The sequence below is a fragment of the Chiloscyllium plagiosum genome, chromosome 50 (assembly GCF_004010195.1).
Source record: "Chiloscyllium plagiosum isolate BGI_BamShark_2017 chromosome 50, ASM401019v2, whole genome shotgun sequence".
Taxonomy (NCBI): domain Eukaryota; kingdom Metazoa; phylum Chordata; class Chondrichthyes; order Orectolobiformes; family Hemiscylliidae; genus Chiloscyllium; species Chiloscyllium plagiosum.
Genome location: NC_057759.1, coordinates 6,000,860 through 6,015,941, shown reverse-complemented (window position 1 = coordinate 6,015,941; position 15,082 = coordinate 6,000,860). Strand labels below are relative to the sequence as shown.

Here is a 15,082-nt window from a genome sequence, read left to right as displayed (position 1 = left end):
TTCAATTTATTTCTTTTCATTCTGGGTTTCGGTTGTTAACTTGCAGCAACTGAAAGGAAAGAGAGTGAATCCAGGGAGGGAACAGATGGAAAGGTTGGTCCAGGTCTGTGTCTCAATTAGCAAACACATGGCAATTGAAGTACCACAGTGTGAACTTATTGCCTTTGCTGCAGAAAAAAAAGTAGAAAGGAGGTGTATTGTTTAAATGGTGATACATTGGGATGTGGGGAAAGTGAGGACGGCAGATCAGAGCCAAAAAGTGTGGTTCTGGAAAAGTGCAGCATGTCAGGCAACATCTGAGGAGCAGGTGAGTCGATGTTTTGGACATGAGCATTTAATCAGGAATGATGTGTGGGTGTACAAAGGTGCCTCAGCGTCCTGCTACTCCAGTCAATGTCAGTTGTCAGACAGGTGGAGCAAGCAATGAGCGAGGCAAGTCGTCTATTACCAAGAGGAATTGAGTTCAGAAGTGGGGATGTCTTCCTGCAGTTATGGGGTTATTGAATGTATTCAAGGCTGAGTTAATCAGATTTTTGAACAATAACGAAGTGGATGGTTCTAGGGGAAGGCAAGACAATGATTTTAAGACCCGTACAGAACAGTTACACAGTCATACATCACAGAAACAGACAATTTGGTGCAACTAGTCCGTGCTAACTATGTTCTCAGGCTATTCTCGTCCGACTTACCAGTGCTTGACCCATATCCCTCTGAGCTGTTCCTATTCATGTACTTATCCAATGTCTTTTAAATGTTGTAACTGTATCTGCATCCACCACTTCCTCTGGACATTCATTCCACACACAAACCACTTTCTCTGTAAAAAGAAAAGGACTGGTGCTTAAAATCTTTCTCCTCACCTTCAAAATTTGCTGCCTAATCTTGAAACCCCCACCTCAGGGAAAGGACACCCACTGTTCAACTCACCTATAACCCTCATAATTTTATAGACCTCTGCAAGGTCACCTCTCAACCTCCTATGCTCCAGTGAAAAGAGTCTCAGTGTATTCACCTAAATGTAGGTATATTGATATCCAATTATGATGTGTTCGATGCTGGTGAAGGCTCGAAAGACCAAATGGCCTGTTCCCATTTCCCATTTCTAATACTGTGACCAGGACAGCAAGAGACCATAAGACATAGGAGCAGAAATTAGGCCATTCAGCCCATTACGTCTGCTCCACCATTCAATCATAGCTGATAAGTTTCTCAATCCCGTTCTCTCGATTTTTCCCTATAACCCTCGATCCCCTTGACACTCAAGAACCTGTCTCAATCTTAAATATACTCAGTAACTGGCCTCCATAGCCTTTTGTAGCAACAAATTCCATAGATTCACCACTCTCTGGCTGAAGAAGATTCTCCTTGTCTCTGTTCTAAAAGGTCTTCACTTTACTCTAAGACTGTGCTCTTGGGTCCTAGTCTCTCCTACCAATGGAAATATTTTCCCAATGTCCATTCTGTCGAGGCCGTTCAGTATTCAGTCAGTTTCAATTTGATCCCTCCTGAGAGTGGGCCTGTTAATGAGCATGAACGAGAACTTTCAGGATGAGATACAGCAGGGATTAGGTTCAGCAAGTTGAGAATGGGGGCAGTGTGTGTGTGGGATGGAGATTTTCAGCATTTAGGGAATGATAGAGGAAAGAATGTTTGATTATATATTAGAATTGATCAGATGGGCTGAGGAACGGCAGATGAGTTTAGTTTAGATAAATGAGGTATTGCATTTTGGTAAGGCAAATCAGGGCAGGACTTTCCAGTGAATGGGGAATGTTGCAGAACAAAGAGACCTCGCAATGCAGCTTCCTAGCTCCTCGAAAGTGGAGGCACTGTTAGACAGGATAGTGAACAAGGCGTTTGGTATGCTTGCCTTTATTGGTTAGTGCATTCAGTACAGGGGTTGGGAAGTCATGTTACGATTGTAAGGGACATTGATTCGGCCACTTTTGGAATACTGCTTTTAGTTCTGGTCTTTCTGTTGCAAAACAGTGAAAGGATTCAGAAAGATGTACAAGGCTGTTGACAGCATTGGAAGCTTTAAGCTGTAGGGAGAGGCTGAATAAGCTGAGACTGCTCTCCCTGGAGTGTCAGAGGCTGAGGGGTGAGCTTATTGAAGTTCATAACGGGCAGGGATGGGGTGAGTAGCCAAGATCTTATCGCCAGGGTAGGGGAGTCCAAAACTAGAGAGCATAGGTTTGAGGTGAGAGGGGAACGATTTAAAAGGAACCTGAGGGGCAACTGTTTTATGCAGAGGGTGGTGCATGTATGGAATGAGCTGCCGGGGAAGTGGTGGAGGCTGGTACAATTACAACATTTTAAAAGACATCTGGGTATGTGAACAGGAAGGGTTTAGAGGGCCAAATGCTGGCAAATGGGACTGGATGAATTTAGGATATTGTTTTGTCACTGACAAGTTGGACCAAAGGGTGTGTTTCTGTGCTGTCTAACTCTAATTGTCTTCGGTGAAAGAAGTGTCGTTGTGAAGACTGGACTTGCAGAGCAGCTTTCAAAGATGTTTTGCTCGACCTGGGAGCAGAAAAAGCTACAGTGAAATCTTTTGTTTGTGAGACAGCAACTGAGTGAATGAGTAGATCTGGGATTTTGGTGAAAAGTAGGAATTCATTGCACTATAGGGATGAAGTGCTTTCAGGTTTAGCGGCAGTAAGTGAAGTTTTAGGTGGGTTTTTGTTTTAAACTGCTAATTTCTTTTAGCCTCCAATGTTGTATTTCCAATGCTATGCAGCAGAAGGAGCGGTGAATCAATAACTGGTATTAAATGTGTTATGAGTTTCAATACTGCAGGTATTGCATTGTTTCATCAGCATTGTAAAGTTTACTGGCAACAGCGGGAAGTGTGGGCTGTATTCACTAGAAACGATTAAGCAGTTAGGTAACACAAAAATGAGGGCAGGGTGGGACTTGGCAGGTATTGCATTGTTTCATCAGCATTGTAAAGTTTACTGGCAACAGCGGGAGGTGTGGGCTGTATTCACTAGAAACGATTAAGCAGTGAGGTAACACAAAAATGAGGGCAGGGTGGGACTTGTCTTTTGATTTGCAGACGGTGGGAGGTTCTGGGTGCTGTGATCCAGAGCAAACACAACTGCAGTAAATTATAGAAGCCCCACAGTGTGGAATCAGGCCATTTGGCACATCAAGTCCATACTGACCCCTGAAAAGAAAATGCCAGCCCACTGTCTCCTACTCGATCCAGTTGTTTCTGCTATTGGGCAAGACCGTTCCAAGACACATAGCCTCAAGGTAAGGAGAAACAGATTTAGGATAGAAATGGGGAGGAACTGCTTTTCCCAGACAGTAGTGAATCCATGGAATTCTCTGCCCAAGGAAGCAATAGAGGCAGCTTCATTAAGTATACTCAGACACAGTTGGATGGGTTTTTGCATGGTAGAGGAAGAGCTGAAAATGTGTTGCTGGAAAAGCGCAGCAGGTCAGGCAGCATCCAAGAAACAGGAGAATTGACGTTTCGGGCATACGCCCTTCTTCAGGAATGAAGCCCTCCTGAATATTTAGTGGGTATCTGGCATTCAGGTCGAATGAGAAGCTCAGTTAAGGTAGAGGATTGGCGCTAATAATCAAAGCACTGATAACATGGTGGTCTGCTGTTGGCTCAGACTTCAGGTGCTGTTTTCTCTGTCCTCTGTTGATCTGCCTGTTCCCACAAAGTAAGATGGTGTCAGTTCTCAGCTCAGCTTTGACCTTCTTTTACACCTTCTGATTCAATAAAACAGTAAATCAGTCGATCAAGGCCCAAACCACAATCTCCCAGCCTGTCAAACCATCCAGACACAGAATGTCATCATAGCAGGGAGTAAAACAAGAAAAGTGAGAAAAAATAAATGCACAGTTGGTGCTTGTCGTTAATGTTTGTTCATTAGAAAGTAAACCAGAAATAGGGGTCTCCCAGAATTCTTATAGTGCCCTTCTGGGGGAATTCTCTCTCCCTTACATCTAAATATTAGTACCTTGCACTGATTTGTAACAATACTCACGTCAACTGAAATAAAGCATCTGTTATCAAATAGACATCGAGATGTACAGCACGGAAAAAAAAAGACTTCCTATTCATATACCCATCTAGATTCCTTTTAAATGTTGTAATTGAATCAGCCTCCACCACTTTCTCTGGAGCTCACAACATACACGCACCGCCCACTGCGTGACCCCTAGGTCCCTTTTCTCCTCTCACTCTAAACCTTTTGCACCCCCACCCTGGGGAAAATGACTTTCCTATTTTCCCTACCGTGCCCCTCATGATTTAAAAAACCTCTGAGGTCACCCGTCAGCCTCCACTCCAGGGAAAACAGCACCAGCATATTCAGCCTCTCCCTGTAGGTCAAATCCTCTAACCATGGCAACATCCTTGTAAATCTTTTCTGAACACTTTCAAGTTTTACAACATATTTCCTGTCCTAAAGCAGGGAGACAAGAATTGAATGCACTGACCAATAAGGCAAGCATACCAAACACCACCTTCACTACCCTGTCTACCTCTGACTCCCATTTTCATGGAACTATGAACCTGTCATAGAGTTAAACTGCATGGAAACAGACCTTCAGTGCAAACCAGTCCATGCTGACCATAATCCCAAATAGTCTGTCCTGCCTGCTCCTGGCCTGTATCCCTCCAAACCTTTCCTATTCATGTAATTATCCAAATGTTTTAATTGTACTTGCATCCAAAACTTCCTCAGGAAGTTCGTTTCACACATGAACTACCCTCTGTGGAAAATTAGTATTTCAATGGCAAGGATGTGGTTGAATTGAAATGGTTCATAAAATAAACTGTTTCTCCCAAATCCCCTACAGCAGGTATGGTAGCAACTCGAACTCTAGAGTCTCTTAGATCATTATTTCCATGGAGGGGGAGGGGGAAATAAAGTGTTGGATTCACAGAGGAGGTTTTCTGTGAGTGTGAAACTAAAATTAAACCCCATGCTTTACTTGAACTCAAACCACGTTGATTTGGAGGAGTGCGGAGGGAGTTTGCAAGGTGCCCTCCCCTCCCCACAGGCCTCAGCTGCAACGCAGCGTAGGCGCAGTTCGGCCCCACTCTGCGCCCTGCCCCCCGTTGAGGACGTCACGACGCAGAAGTAGCCTTGTCAGTTTGAGTGAAACTCCCTCTCTTTGGGCAACATCCAGGAGCAAAACAATGCCTCCCCCTTTCCATTCCTCATCCTGGGAGGGACAAAGAGAGGGGGAGACACTGTTCGCTTGTAGCAACTGGAGTGAATCGAGGGAGGAAGCAGGCTCTGCAAAGGTGCTCAGTGCCCTCTGTCCCACTTTTCATTGTGTATCCCCTTGGTTTGGCACTAGAAAAGGATTGCTTCTTGCGGCACGGTGGCACAGTGGTAAGCACTGCTGCCTCAAATCACCAGTTCCCACCTCAGGCGACTCTGTGTGGAGTTTGCACATTCTCCCCGTGTCTGCGTGGGTTTCCTCCGGGTGCTCCGGTTTCCTCCCACAACCTAAAAATGGTTAGGTGAATAGGCTAAATTACCCGTAGTGTTAGGTGAAGGGGTAAATGTAGGGGAATGGGTCTGGGTGGGTTAGGTTTCGGCGGGTTGGTGTGGACTTGTTGGGCCTAAGGGCCTGTTTCCACGCTGTTAGTAATCTAATCATGTTTGCAATTAAAAGGATAGTTTCTCATCAAACTGAGCAGGATTTAAGGATTTGGCGCATTGGTACGAAATTCACCCTCGAATGGAGTTACGTCCTGTATTTCTTGTTATCTTTTTAATTTAATAGGACAGCAGGAAGTTATTCAGCAAATGGACTGGCTTTCTTTTCTCAAACAGCCTTGACCTTTAATTTTCATAGCTGAAAATATGTTGCTGGAACAGCGCAGCAGGTCAGGCAGCATCCAAGGAACAGGAGAATCGACGTTTCGGGCATAACAGCAGGTCAGGGCAGCATCCAAGGAGCAGGAGAATCGATGTTTCGGGCATAAGTCCTTTTTCAGGAATCACTGAGATTCCTGATTCCTGATGAAGGGCCTTTGCCCGAAACGTCGATTCTCCTGCTCCTCGGATGCTGCCTGACCTGCTTGCTTTTCCAGCAACACATTTTTCAGCTCTGATCTGCAGCATCTGCAGTCCTCACTTTCTCCCAGTGATTGGTGTCTAGATTAGAGTGGGGCTGGAAAAGCACAGCAGGTCAGGCAGCATTCGAGGAGCAGGAAAATCGATGTTTCGGGCAAAGGCCCTTCATCAGGAATCCCAGTGATTGGTGTTAGAACCTCTCCTGTTTCTGATCTATATTAATGACCTGGACTTTGGCATAAAAAGCACAGCTTCAAAGTTGTTTGGAATTGTGAACTATCAGAAAACAGAGTAAATCTTCAAAAAAGACGTTAGCAGGTTGCTGGAAAGGGCAGGCAAGTGAGAGATAAAATTTAATGCAGAGAAGTGTGACATGATTCACTTTGGTCACAAGAATGTGAAGAGACAGCATAAAGCAAAGTATCATGAGCAGAGGGACCAGGCTGTGTATGTGTGTAAAGCTCCAAAGGCAGCTAGGCAAGTTGAGAGAGCTATTCATTAAGCATATGACATCCTAGCTTTTATCAGTAGGATCACTGAATGTAAAAGCAAGGAAATGATGTTAAATCAATATAAAACACCAGTTAGGCCTCATCTGGAGTAATCATTAAGTCTCAGGTACCATACATTAGGAAAAATGATAAAACATTAAGGAAGAAATAAAAAGGATTCATGAAAATAGTTCCAGGCTTGAGGAACCTCAGCTATAGAAAGTTTGAAGAAGTTGAGGCTGTTTTCTGAAGAAGAGAATATTGAGAGGAGATTGATAGTTATTAAAATTCATGAGGTGTCTGGATAGAGTAGATGAGGAGAAATTATTTCTATTGGTGGAAAGATTGAGCCAGAGCGCCCTGACCTAAGGCAACTGGCAGAAAAAAAGCAATGAAAGAGACAGACTTTTTCACATAGCAAACAGTGAAGTGTGATGGAGCTGAATAAGTTGAGGCTTTCAAAAATCACACAGGCTATTATTTGAAAAAGAAATTGCAAAGATATGGAGAAAAGGCATGCAAGTGTTCCTAGGTGAATTGCTTTTACAAAGAGTCAACACAGACTTGATGGACTGAATAGTCTGTTCCTGTGCAGTAACCATTCCATGATACCATGGACTGTGATTCATGCCCCGATTTTGTTCAGTAAGATGCCTCAGCCATGTGTTCATTCTCTGGATTAGTGGTGCTGGAAGAGCACAGCAGTTCAGGCAGCATCCAAGGAGCAGCGAAATCGACGTTTTGGGCAAAAGCCCTTCATCAGGAATAAAGGCAGAGAGCCTGAAGCGTGGAGAGATAAGCTAGAGGAGGGTGGGTGTGGGGAGAAAGTAGCATAGAGTACAATAGGTGAGTGGGGGAGGGGATGAAGGTGATAGGTTAGGGAGGAGAGGGTGGAGTGGATAGGTCTGGCTACATAAGGGCCTTCAGGTTTGTGTGTCCTTGATAATATGTGATCAGCAGGCATCTGGCAATCTACCAGAATTGCCACCGATGTTATGTTTATTTAACTGTACTGACAGTGATCAATCATTTTGTGAATTTATTTTTGCAGGAAGACATGAGGAAAGAAATCTGAAAGCACATGATACATCAACTTCTGACAGAACCACTTGATTCATTGGGACTTGAATATCAGCAGCTATTCAAATCGAGAAGAAATGTTTGCTTTTGTCTGCTTGAGAGGTTTTGGACACTGGTATGGCAGGAAGAATATGGAGACATCCGAGTGAGGGAGATTCAGTGCGCTGTCTGTAAAATGTGCTTCAAACCGTTTACTCAGCTTAGGGGAATAAACTGACACCACTCAGGATGGGGAGAAACTGCTTACACATTGTTTGTAATTTCAAACTCAGAGCGACACAAGGAAAGTTCCCCCAATGGGGAAACTGTGGAAATGTGGGGACTGTGGGAAATGATTCCCTTCCCCATCAGTGCTGGAAACCCACAGACGCATTCACACTGGGGAGAGACCGTTCACTTGCTCTGTGTGTGGGCAGGCATTCAGTCAGATGGGTCATCTGCAGAAGCACCAGCAGATCCACACGGGAGAGAAGCTGTTCACTTGCCCCATGTGCGGGAAGGGATTTGCTCAATCATCTGCACTGCTGATCCACAACAGTGTCCACACCAGGGAGAAGCCGTTCACCTGCTCTCAGTGCGGGAAAGGGTTTGTGAATTCTTCCAACCTGCAAACTCCACAGCGGAGAGAAGCCATTCACGTGCTTGGTGTGTAGGAAAGGGTTCGGTTATTCATCTGCACTGCTGACCCACCAGCCGGTCTACACCGGGAAGAGGCCATTCACCTGCCCAGTGTGTGGGAAGGGATTCACTGATTCTTCCTGCCTACGGACCTACCAGCAGGTCCACATGGGAGAGAAGCCGTTCATGTGCCCAGTGTGTGGGAGAGGGTCCACACCGGGGATAAGCCTTCATCTGCTCAGTGTGCGGGATGAGATTCAGTCAGACGGGACATCTGCAAAGGTACCAGCGGGTTCGGACAGGAGAAAAGCCGTTCACGTGCCCCATGTGCGGGAGGGGGTTCACTGAGTCATCTACCCTGTTGACCCACCAGCAGATCCACACGCGAGAGAAGCCTTTCACCTGCTCAGAGTGCGGGAAGGGATTCAGTCGGTTGGGTAACCTGCAGACGCACCAGCGGGTCCACACCGGGGAGGGGCTATTCACCAGTCCCGAATGCAGGAAGGTATTCCGTCACGGCAGCAACTTGTGGACACACCAGCAGGTCCACACGGGAGAGAAGCCATTCACCTGCCCGAGCGCGGGAAGGGATTAATCGATTCCTCCGGCTTGCGGATGAACGAGCGGGTCCACACTGGGGACATCCCGCTCACCAACTCAGATGGTGGGTGGGTAGTGTGTGCGGTTTGACCTTGAGCCGTTTTAAAATAAACAGCTACATTTTGTACACCTTTTTGTTGGAGAGATCTGAAGCAGTAACAAATCTGGGTCGCAATAAAGGTTACTTGAACTTCCTGTCTAACTCTGACCTTGAAATCTATGCAATCTAACAGGCTTTCGTTTCAAAGCTGCTAGTTTCTTTCAGCCTCCAGCACTTGTAATTTTTTTCAGGAGTGCAGGTACTCCATTGCTTCATTGGCATTGTAAAGTTTACTGGCAGCACCAGGGGACGTGTGAGCTGTGTTCACTGGAAATTATGTGCAAGAGCCCGTGTTGGACTGGGGTGGGCAAAGTTAAAAATCACACAACACCAGGTTATATTTCCAATAGGTTTATTTGGAAGCACCATCTCTCGGATCACTGCTCCTTCATCGGAGCAGGATCACAAGAAACAGAATTTATAGTAAAAGATTAGTGTCATGCAACTGATACCATATAATGAACAAACCTAGAATGCTGTTAAGTCTTTTATCTTAGAATGAGTTGCAGGTTTTGGTTCATTTAATATGTTAATCCCAGAGTTTCCTTCAAGTAATATTCTTGACATAACTTCAGGTTTGAAAAAATGAGGTAACATCTCGGCTCAGAAAATGCATGCAAGTTGAAGTTAGAGTCTGTCCCAATCTTGAATAAGACTGGTTCTAATTTCTAAAGTAGGAAGTTATAAAATATTATATGGATTGACTGCCTGCAGATTTTGCTCAAAAAGTGCACAATAGCATGTATCTGTAAATGTAATTTCACAAATGAAAATTCACCCCAAAGACTGTATGTATTTGTGTGTCTATCAGAGACGGTTTGCACGTGCATGTGAGTGTGTGTGTGCATGCTTGGTAAAATGTGTGATGGAGCCTTTGCGAGGGTGGGTGTGTGTGGGGAGAGTATGTCTGTGTATCTGGGAGAGAACAAGTGTATGAGAAAGAGCATCTGCATGAATGTGTGTTTGTGTGAGAGTATACAGTACGGTGGATGTAAACTCAAGGTCCCAGTTGAGGCTATCCTCATGGATACCGAACTTGGCTATCAGTCTCTGCTCGTCCACTAGAAATAATTAAGCAGTTACGCAACACACACTGGAGAAGGCCGGGTGGGACTTGTCTTTCAATTTGCTGGGAGGATCTGGATGCTGTCTTCCAGGGCAAACACATGTTGGAGGACCTTCAGCTCAGAGAGATGGAGCTGGAAGCCAGGCTCCAGACATGTTGGGAGGAAATGAGTAAAGTTAACCGGACACTTTATTCCGGGGGAAGGTCTTCCTCTCCAGATAGCCTTCTAATTGGGTCAGTGGACAGGGTCAGGAGAGTGCGAGTCAGACAGGTAAAGGAGATCTGAGAGAGGGCTGCAGGCTGGAGAAGCTGGGTGGTGACAGTAATGACAATGCTGGGGAGTGGGGGATGGTGGTAATGGACAGAATAGTGACAGGCATTGTCTCTGTTCTCTGCAACTGGCAGCAGGAGGCCAGATGGCATCTGTGTCTGTCTGGCAGGAGGACTCAGAAACAGAAGTGGGAAAGGGAGGTTGCAGCGGGTATGATTCAACAATGTCGGGAGGAGAGATCCTCTGTTGCAGGCTCACTAGAAGTTACAAAGACAAAGCAGAACCTCAAAGCTCTTGGTGGCATGGCTCAGCGGTTAGACCACTCCCTCATGACCCCAGGGACCCAGGTTCGATTCCACCCTTAGGGGACTGTCTGTGCTCTATGGCACGTTCTCCACCTTGTGTCTGTGTGAGTTACCTCTGGATGCTCAGGTTTCCTCCCACAATTCAAAAATTTGCAGTTCAGGGTGGTTTGGCCATGCTAAAGTGTCCAGACATGTGCAGGTTAGGGTGTATTAGCAATGGGGAAATGCAGGGCTGTAGGGTGAGTGGGTTGGTCTGGGTTTGGTGCTGTTCAGAAGCTAGTCTGCTGTGGAGGAATGGGTTCCAGTTCGTAGGACACTTGACATCAGTCCTGGCGAAGATGGGATTTGGGATTTGTGTTGTCTCTCCCTCTGCCCTCTGTCCATTCTCTCCACTCCCACCTCTTTCCCCACCCTCCTCCCCAAAACCAGTCTCTCTCTCCCCCCCCCTCCCCCCCACTCTCTTACCCCCACCCAGTTGCTCTCTCTCTCACTCTCACTCTCTCTCACTCCTCAAGCCCTTCAAGAACACGGAGAATCCATGTAGATGTCTCTACCCGCGAGATGGGAGTGCATGAGAAATGGCTGACCTTTAAAATTACTAGCTCAAATTATTATCTTCAGAAACATCATAAAAGTCTCAAAGCCTGTTCAACATTTTGAAAATACCTTCAGAATTCTTTGACAAAGTTGCTTGAAATATGTGCAGTTAGGCCACAGCTAAGGACAGGCTGTAAGGGGTGGATGGTCTATGCCAAGTCTTATGCAATTGGTTCCGACTATGTAGAAATCGAGCCAGAGATTTATGAAGTATGGAAACAAACTTTTTGATCCACACCGACAAGCTATGCCAAATTAATATAGTGACCTATTTGCCAGCATTTAATCAATATCCCACTAAACCCTTCCCATTCATATACCCATCCAGATGCCTTTTAAATGTTATCTTTGTAGCAGCCTCTACCAGTTCCTCTGGTAGCTCATTCACTTCACGCACCACCCTTTGCAAAAAAAGATTACCCCTGAGGTCCCTTTTAAATCTTCATCCTCTCACCCTAAAGCTATGCCCCTCTAGATTTGGACAGCATTCCACCCTGGAGAAAACGCATACAAAAGTTGAGCACCCGCACAAAATGTAAACAGAATAAAATAAAATATCGAGCCACAGTAGGGAAAGAAAATTGTGACTGCAGCCTTTTTTTTTTAAACGATTGGAATTTAGACACTTACAGAAGTGTTTAAGGGGCAGGGATAGGGTGAATAGCCAAGATCTTTGCCCCAGGGTAAAGGAGCCCAAAACAAAGGGGAGAGAAAGAAACCTACACTGCTAACTGACACAGCAGTAAATCTGCAGTTACAGGATATCAGAGCGAGTGTAGGAAAAATTAACAAACAGCAAAATTCAGTTACCTTTGGAGGAACCTGTGTGAGAGAGCTCACAGCACAGGAACAGATAAGTGCATAGCTTTTAACGTGTAACCTTGCTGTATGTCTACACTAGTGTACAGAGTGGGTTCTTTCTTGATTATATATTTTATTGAAATCTGTCTCTTGATTAAATATAAACTGTAAGTACTAGGTTAGTCTGGAGCACTGGTTTTCAGTGCAAAACAATGGTGCTATTGTCTGGTTCTGTAGATTGTGGAGGACATATGGCCTTTCTTAGAGTAATATACTCTTCCTGTCTGATGTGGGAATTTAGGGAGAGTTTCAATGTTACTGTTGATTATGTCTGCAGTAAGTGTGTTTGGTTGTGAATCACATGGATCAGCTGGAGCGACAGTTCGAGGAATGAGGAATTTACAAGAGGAATATTACAATGAGGAATACATCCAGGAAAGTTATTTGGGTGGAATTGAGAAATAGAGATAATCACTTATTGCGATTGTATTACAGATCACTGAATAGTCAATTGAAAATAGAGAAACAAATTTGTAAAGAGATTTCAGTTATCTGTAAGAATAATAGTGTGGTTATGGTGAGGGATTTTAACTTTCCAAACACCGAGTAGGGGGTGTGACGGATGGCAGTTATCAGAAGGGGGAAAAACCGCAAATACAGTCAGGTGGATGGGTTAGCTCCAGGGAAGGTAGGAGGGGTAGGCAGGTAGTCCAGGAGTCTTCTGTGGTTATCCCCATTTCAAACAAGTATGCTGATTTGAAAATGTAGGGGGTGATGGAATGTAGCACAAACAGCCACTTACTGGTACCCAGGCATGTTCTAATGCAATGAGGGTTATGTTGAGATCCAAGCGATTGATTGTGAAGAGGACTCTCCAGTCAGAGGCACAAACAAGTTTCTGTGGTCAGCAGCAAAAAATAAGAATGGTGTGTTACCTCCCTGGTGCCAGGATCAAGAATGTCTCCGAGATGGTGCAGAATGTTCTCAAAGGGGAGAGGGACCAGCAGGACATCATTGTATATATTAGAACCAATGGCAGAGGAAGGGAAAAGGATGAGATTCTGAAGGGAAAATATAGAAAGTTAGGTAGGAATTTAAAAAGGTGGACCTTGAAGGTAGTCAAATCTGGATGACTCCTAGTGCTGTGAGCTAGTGAGTATAGGAATAGGAGGATAGAGCAGATGAATGTGTGGCTGAGGAACTGATGCATGGAAGAAGGGTTGATATTTTTGGATCTTTGGAAATCTTCTGGGGTAGAAGTGACTTGTACAGGAAGGATGGATTGCATCTGAATTGAAAGGGGACCAATATTCTGGCAGGGAGCTTTGCTCGAGCTGCTCAGGAGGGTTTTAACTAATAATGTGGGAAATAGTGAAGACAGAAATCAATCTGAGACTGGTACAGTTGGGAAAGGGAACAAGTCAAACAGTCAGGAATAAAGCAGAGAACAAGATGGGACTGATAAATTAAACTGCATTTCCTTCAATGTGAGAGGCTTAATAAGAAAAGCAATGTCCTCAGGTCATGGTTAGAGACATGGTACTGGGATATCATAGCAATTACAGAAATGTAGCTCAGAGATGGACAGGACTGGCATCTTATCCTCCAGGATATAAATGCTATAGCAAGGATAGAAAAGGGGGCAAGAGACGATTGGGAGTGATGTTTTTGATAAGGGATGGTTTTACTGCTGCACTTCGGTAGGATATTCCTGGGAATACAACCAGGGAAGTTATTTGGGTGGAACTGAGAAATAAAAAAAAGGATGATCACCTTGTTGGGATTGTATTATAGACCACCAAATAGTCAGCCGGAAATTGAGAAACAAATCTGTAAGGAACTATCAGTTATTTGTAAGAATAATAGGGTGGTTATGGTAGGGAATTGTAACTTTCCAAACATAGACTGGGACTGCCGTAGTTTAAGGGTTTGAGTACTGTAGATGCTGGAGATGAGAGTAGAGAGCATGATGCTGGAAAAGCATAGCATGTCAGGCAGCATCCGAGGAGCAGGAAAAATCAATGAAGGGCTTTTGCTGGAAACATTGATTTTCCTGCTCGGATGCTGCCTGACCTGCCATGCTTTTCCAGCACCAAACTCTCAGATCTAAAAGTTGAAGTTCTAAATTGGAGGAAGGCTAATTTTGATGGTATTAGGCTGGAACTTTCAAAAGCTCATTGATGACAGATGTTCGCAGGTCAAGCAATGGCAGGAAAATGTGAAGTCTTCAAAAATTAGATAACGAGAGTCCAGAGATAGTACATTTCTGTTCGGGTGAAAGTAAAGGCTGGTAGGTAAAAGGAATGCTGGGTGACTAGAAAAATTGAGGTTTTGGTTAAAAACAAAAGACAGAAACATATGACAGGGGTAGACAGAAGAGATCAAGTGAATCCCTCTAGTGTAAAGTTGGTCGGAGTCTATACTTAAGAGGGAAATCAGGAAGGCAAAAAGGGGACAGGACGTAGCTTTGGTAAATAGGGCTAAGGAGTATCTGAAGGGTTTTTATAAATACATTAAGGACAAAAGGGTAACTAGGGAGAGAATACGGCCCCTCAATAGCAAGGCAGCCTATGTATGGAACTGCAGGAGATGGGGGAGATACTAAACAAATATGTTACATCAGTGCTTACTTTGGAGAAGGGCATGGATTTTATAAAATGTGGTGAAATAGATGGTGACATTTGAAAACTGTCCATATTAGAGAGGTGGTGGTGCTGGATGTCTTCAAACGCATAGAAGTAGATAAATCATCAGGACCTGATCAGGTGTACCTTAGAACTCTGGGAAGTTAGGGAAGTGATTGCTGGGCCCCTTGCTGAGATATTTCCATCACTGATAGGCACAGGTGAGGTGTTGGAAGACTGGAAGTTAGCTACCGTGGTGCCACTGTTAAAGAAATGTGGTCAGGAAAAGACTGGGAACTATCGATCGGTAAGCCTGATGACGATGGGTAAGTTGTAAAGAATCCCAAGGGACAGGATTTGCATGTATTTGGAAAGGCAATGAATGATTCCAGATAGTCAGCATAGCTTTATGGAAATCATTCTCATGAATTTGATTGAGATTTTTGAAGAATTAACAAGGACGATTGATG

General features: G+C 44.6%; 1 protein-coding gene across 1 annotated transcript in view; it reads left to right on the top strand.

Moving 5' to 3' along the window:
- LOC122544522 (gastrula zinc finger protein XlCGF57.1-like) overlaps positions 1 to 9,291 on the top strand; it is a 23,495-nt gene extending 14,204 nt beyond the window's left edge. The window contains exon 3 of the mRNA XM_043683817.1: positions 7,998 to 9,291. Coding sequence (XP_043539752.1) covers positions 7,998 to 8,283 — 286 coding nt within the window. The 3' untranslated portion in view covers positions 8,284 to 9,291. The remainder of the gene's footprint in view (positions 1 to 7,997) is intronic.
- Positions 9,292 to 15,082: the final 5,791 nt, after the last annotated feature.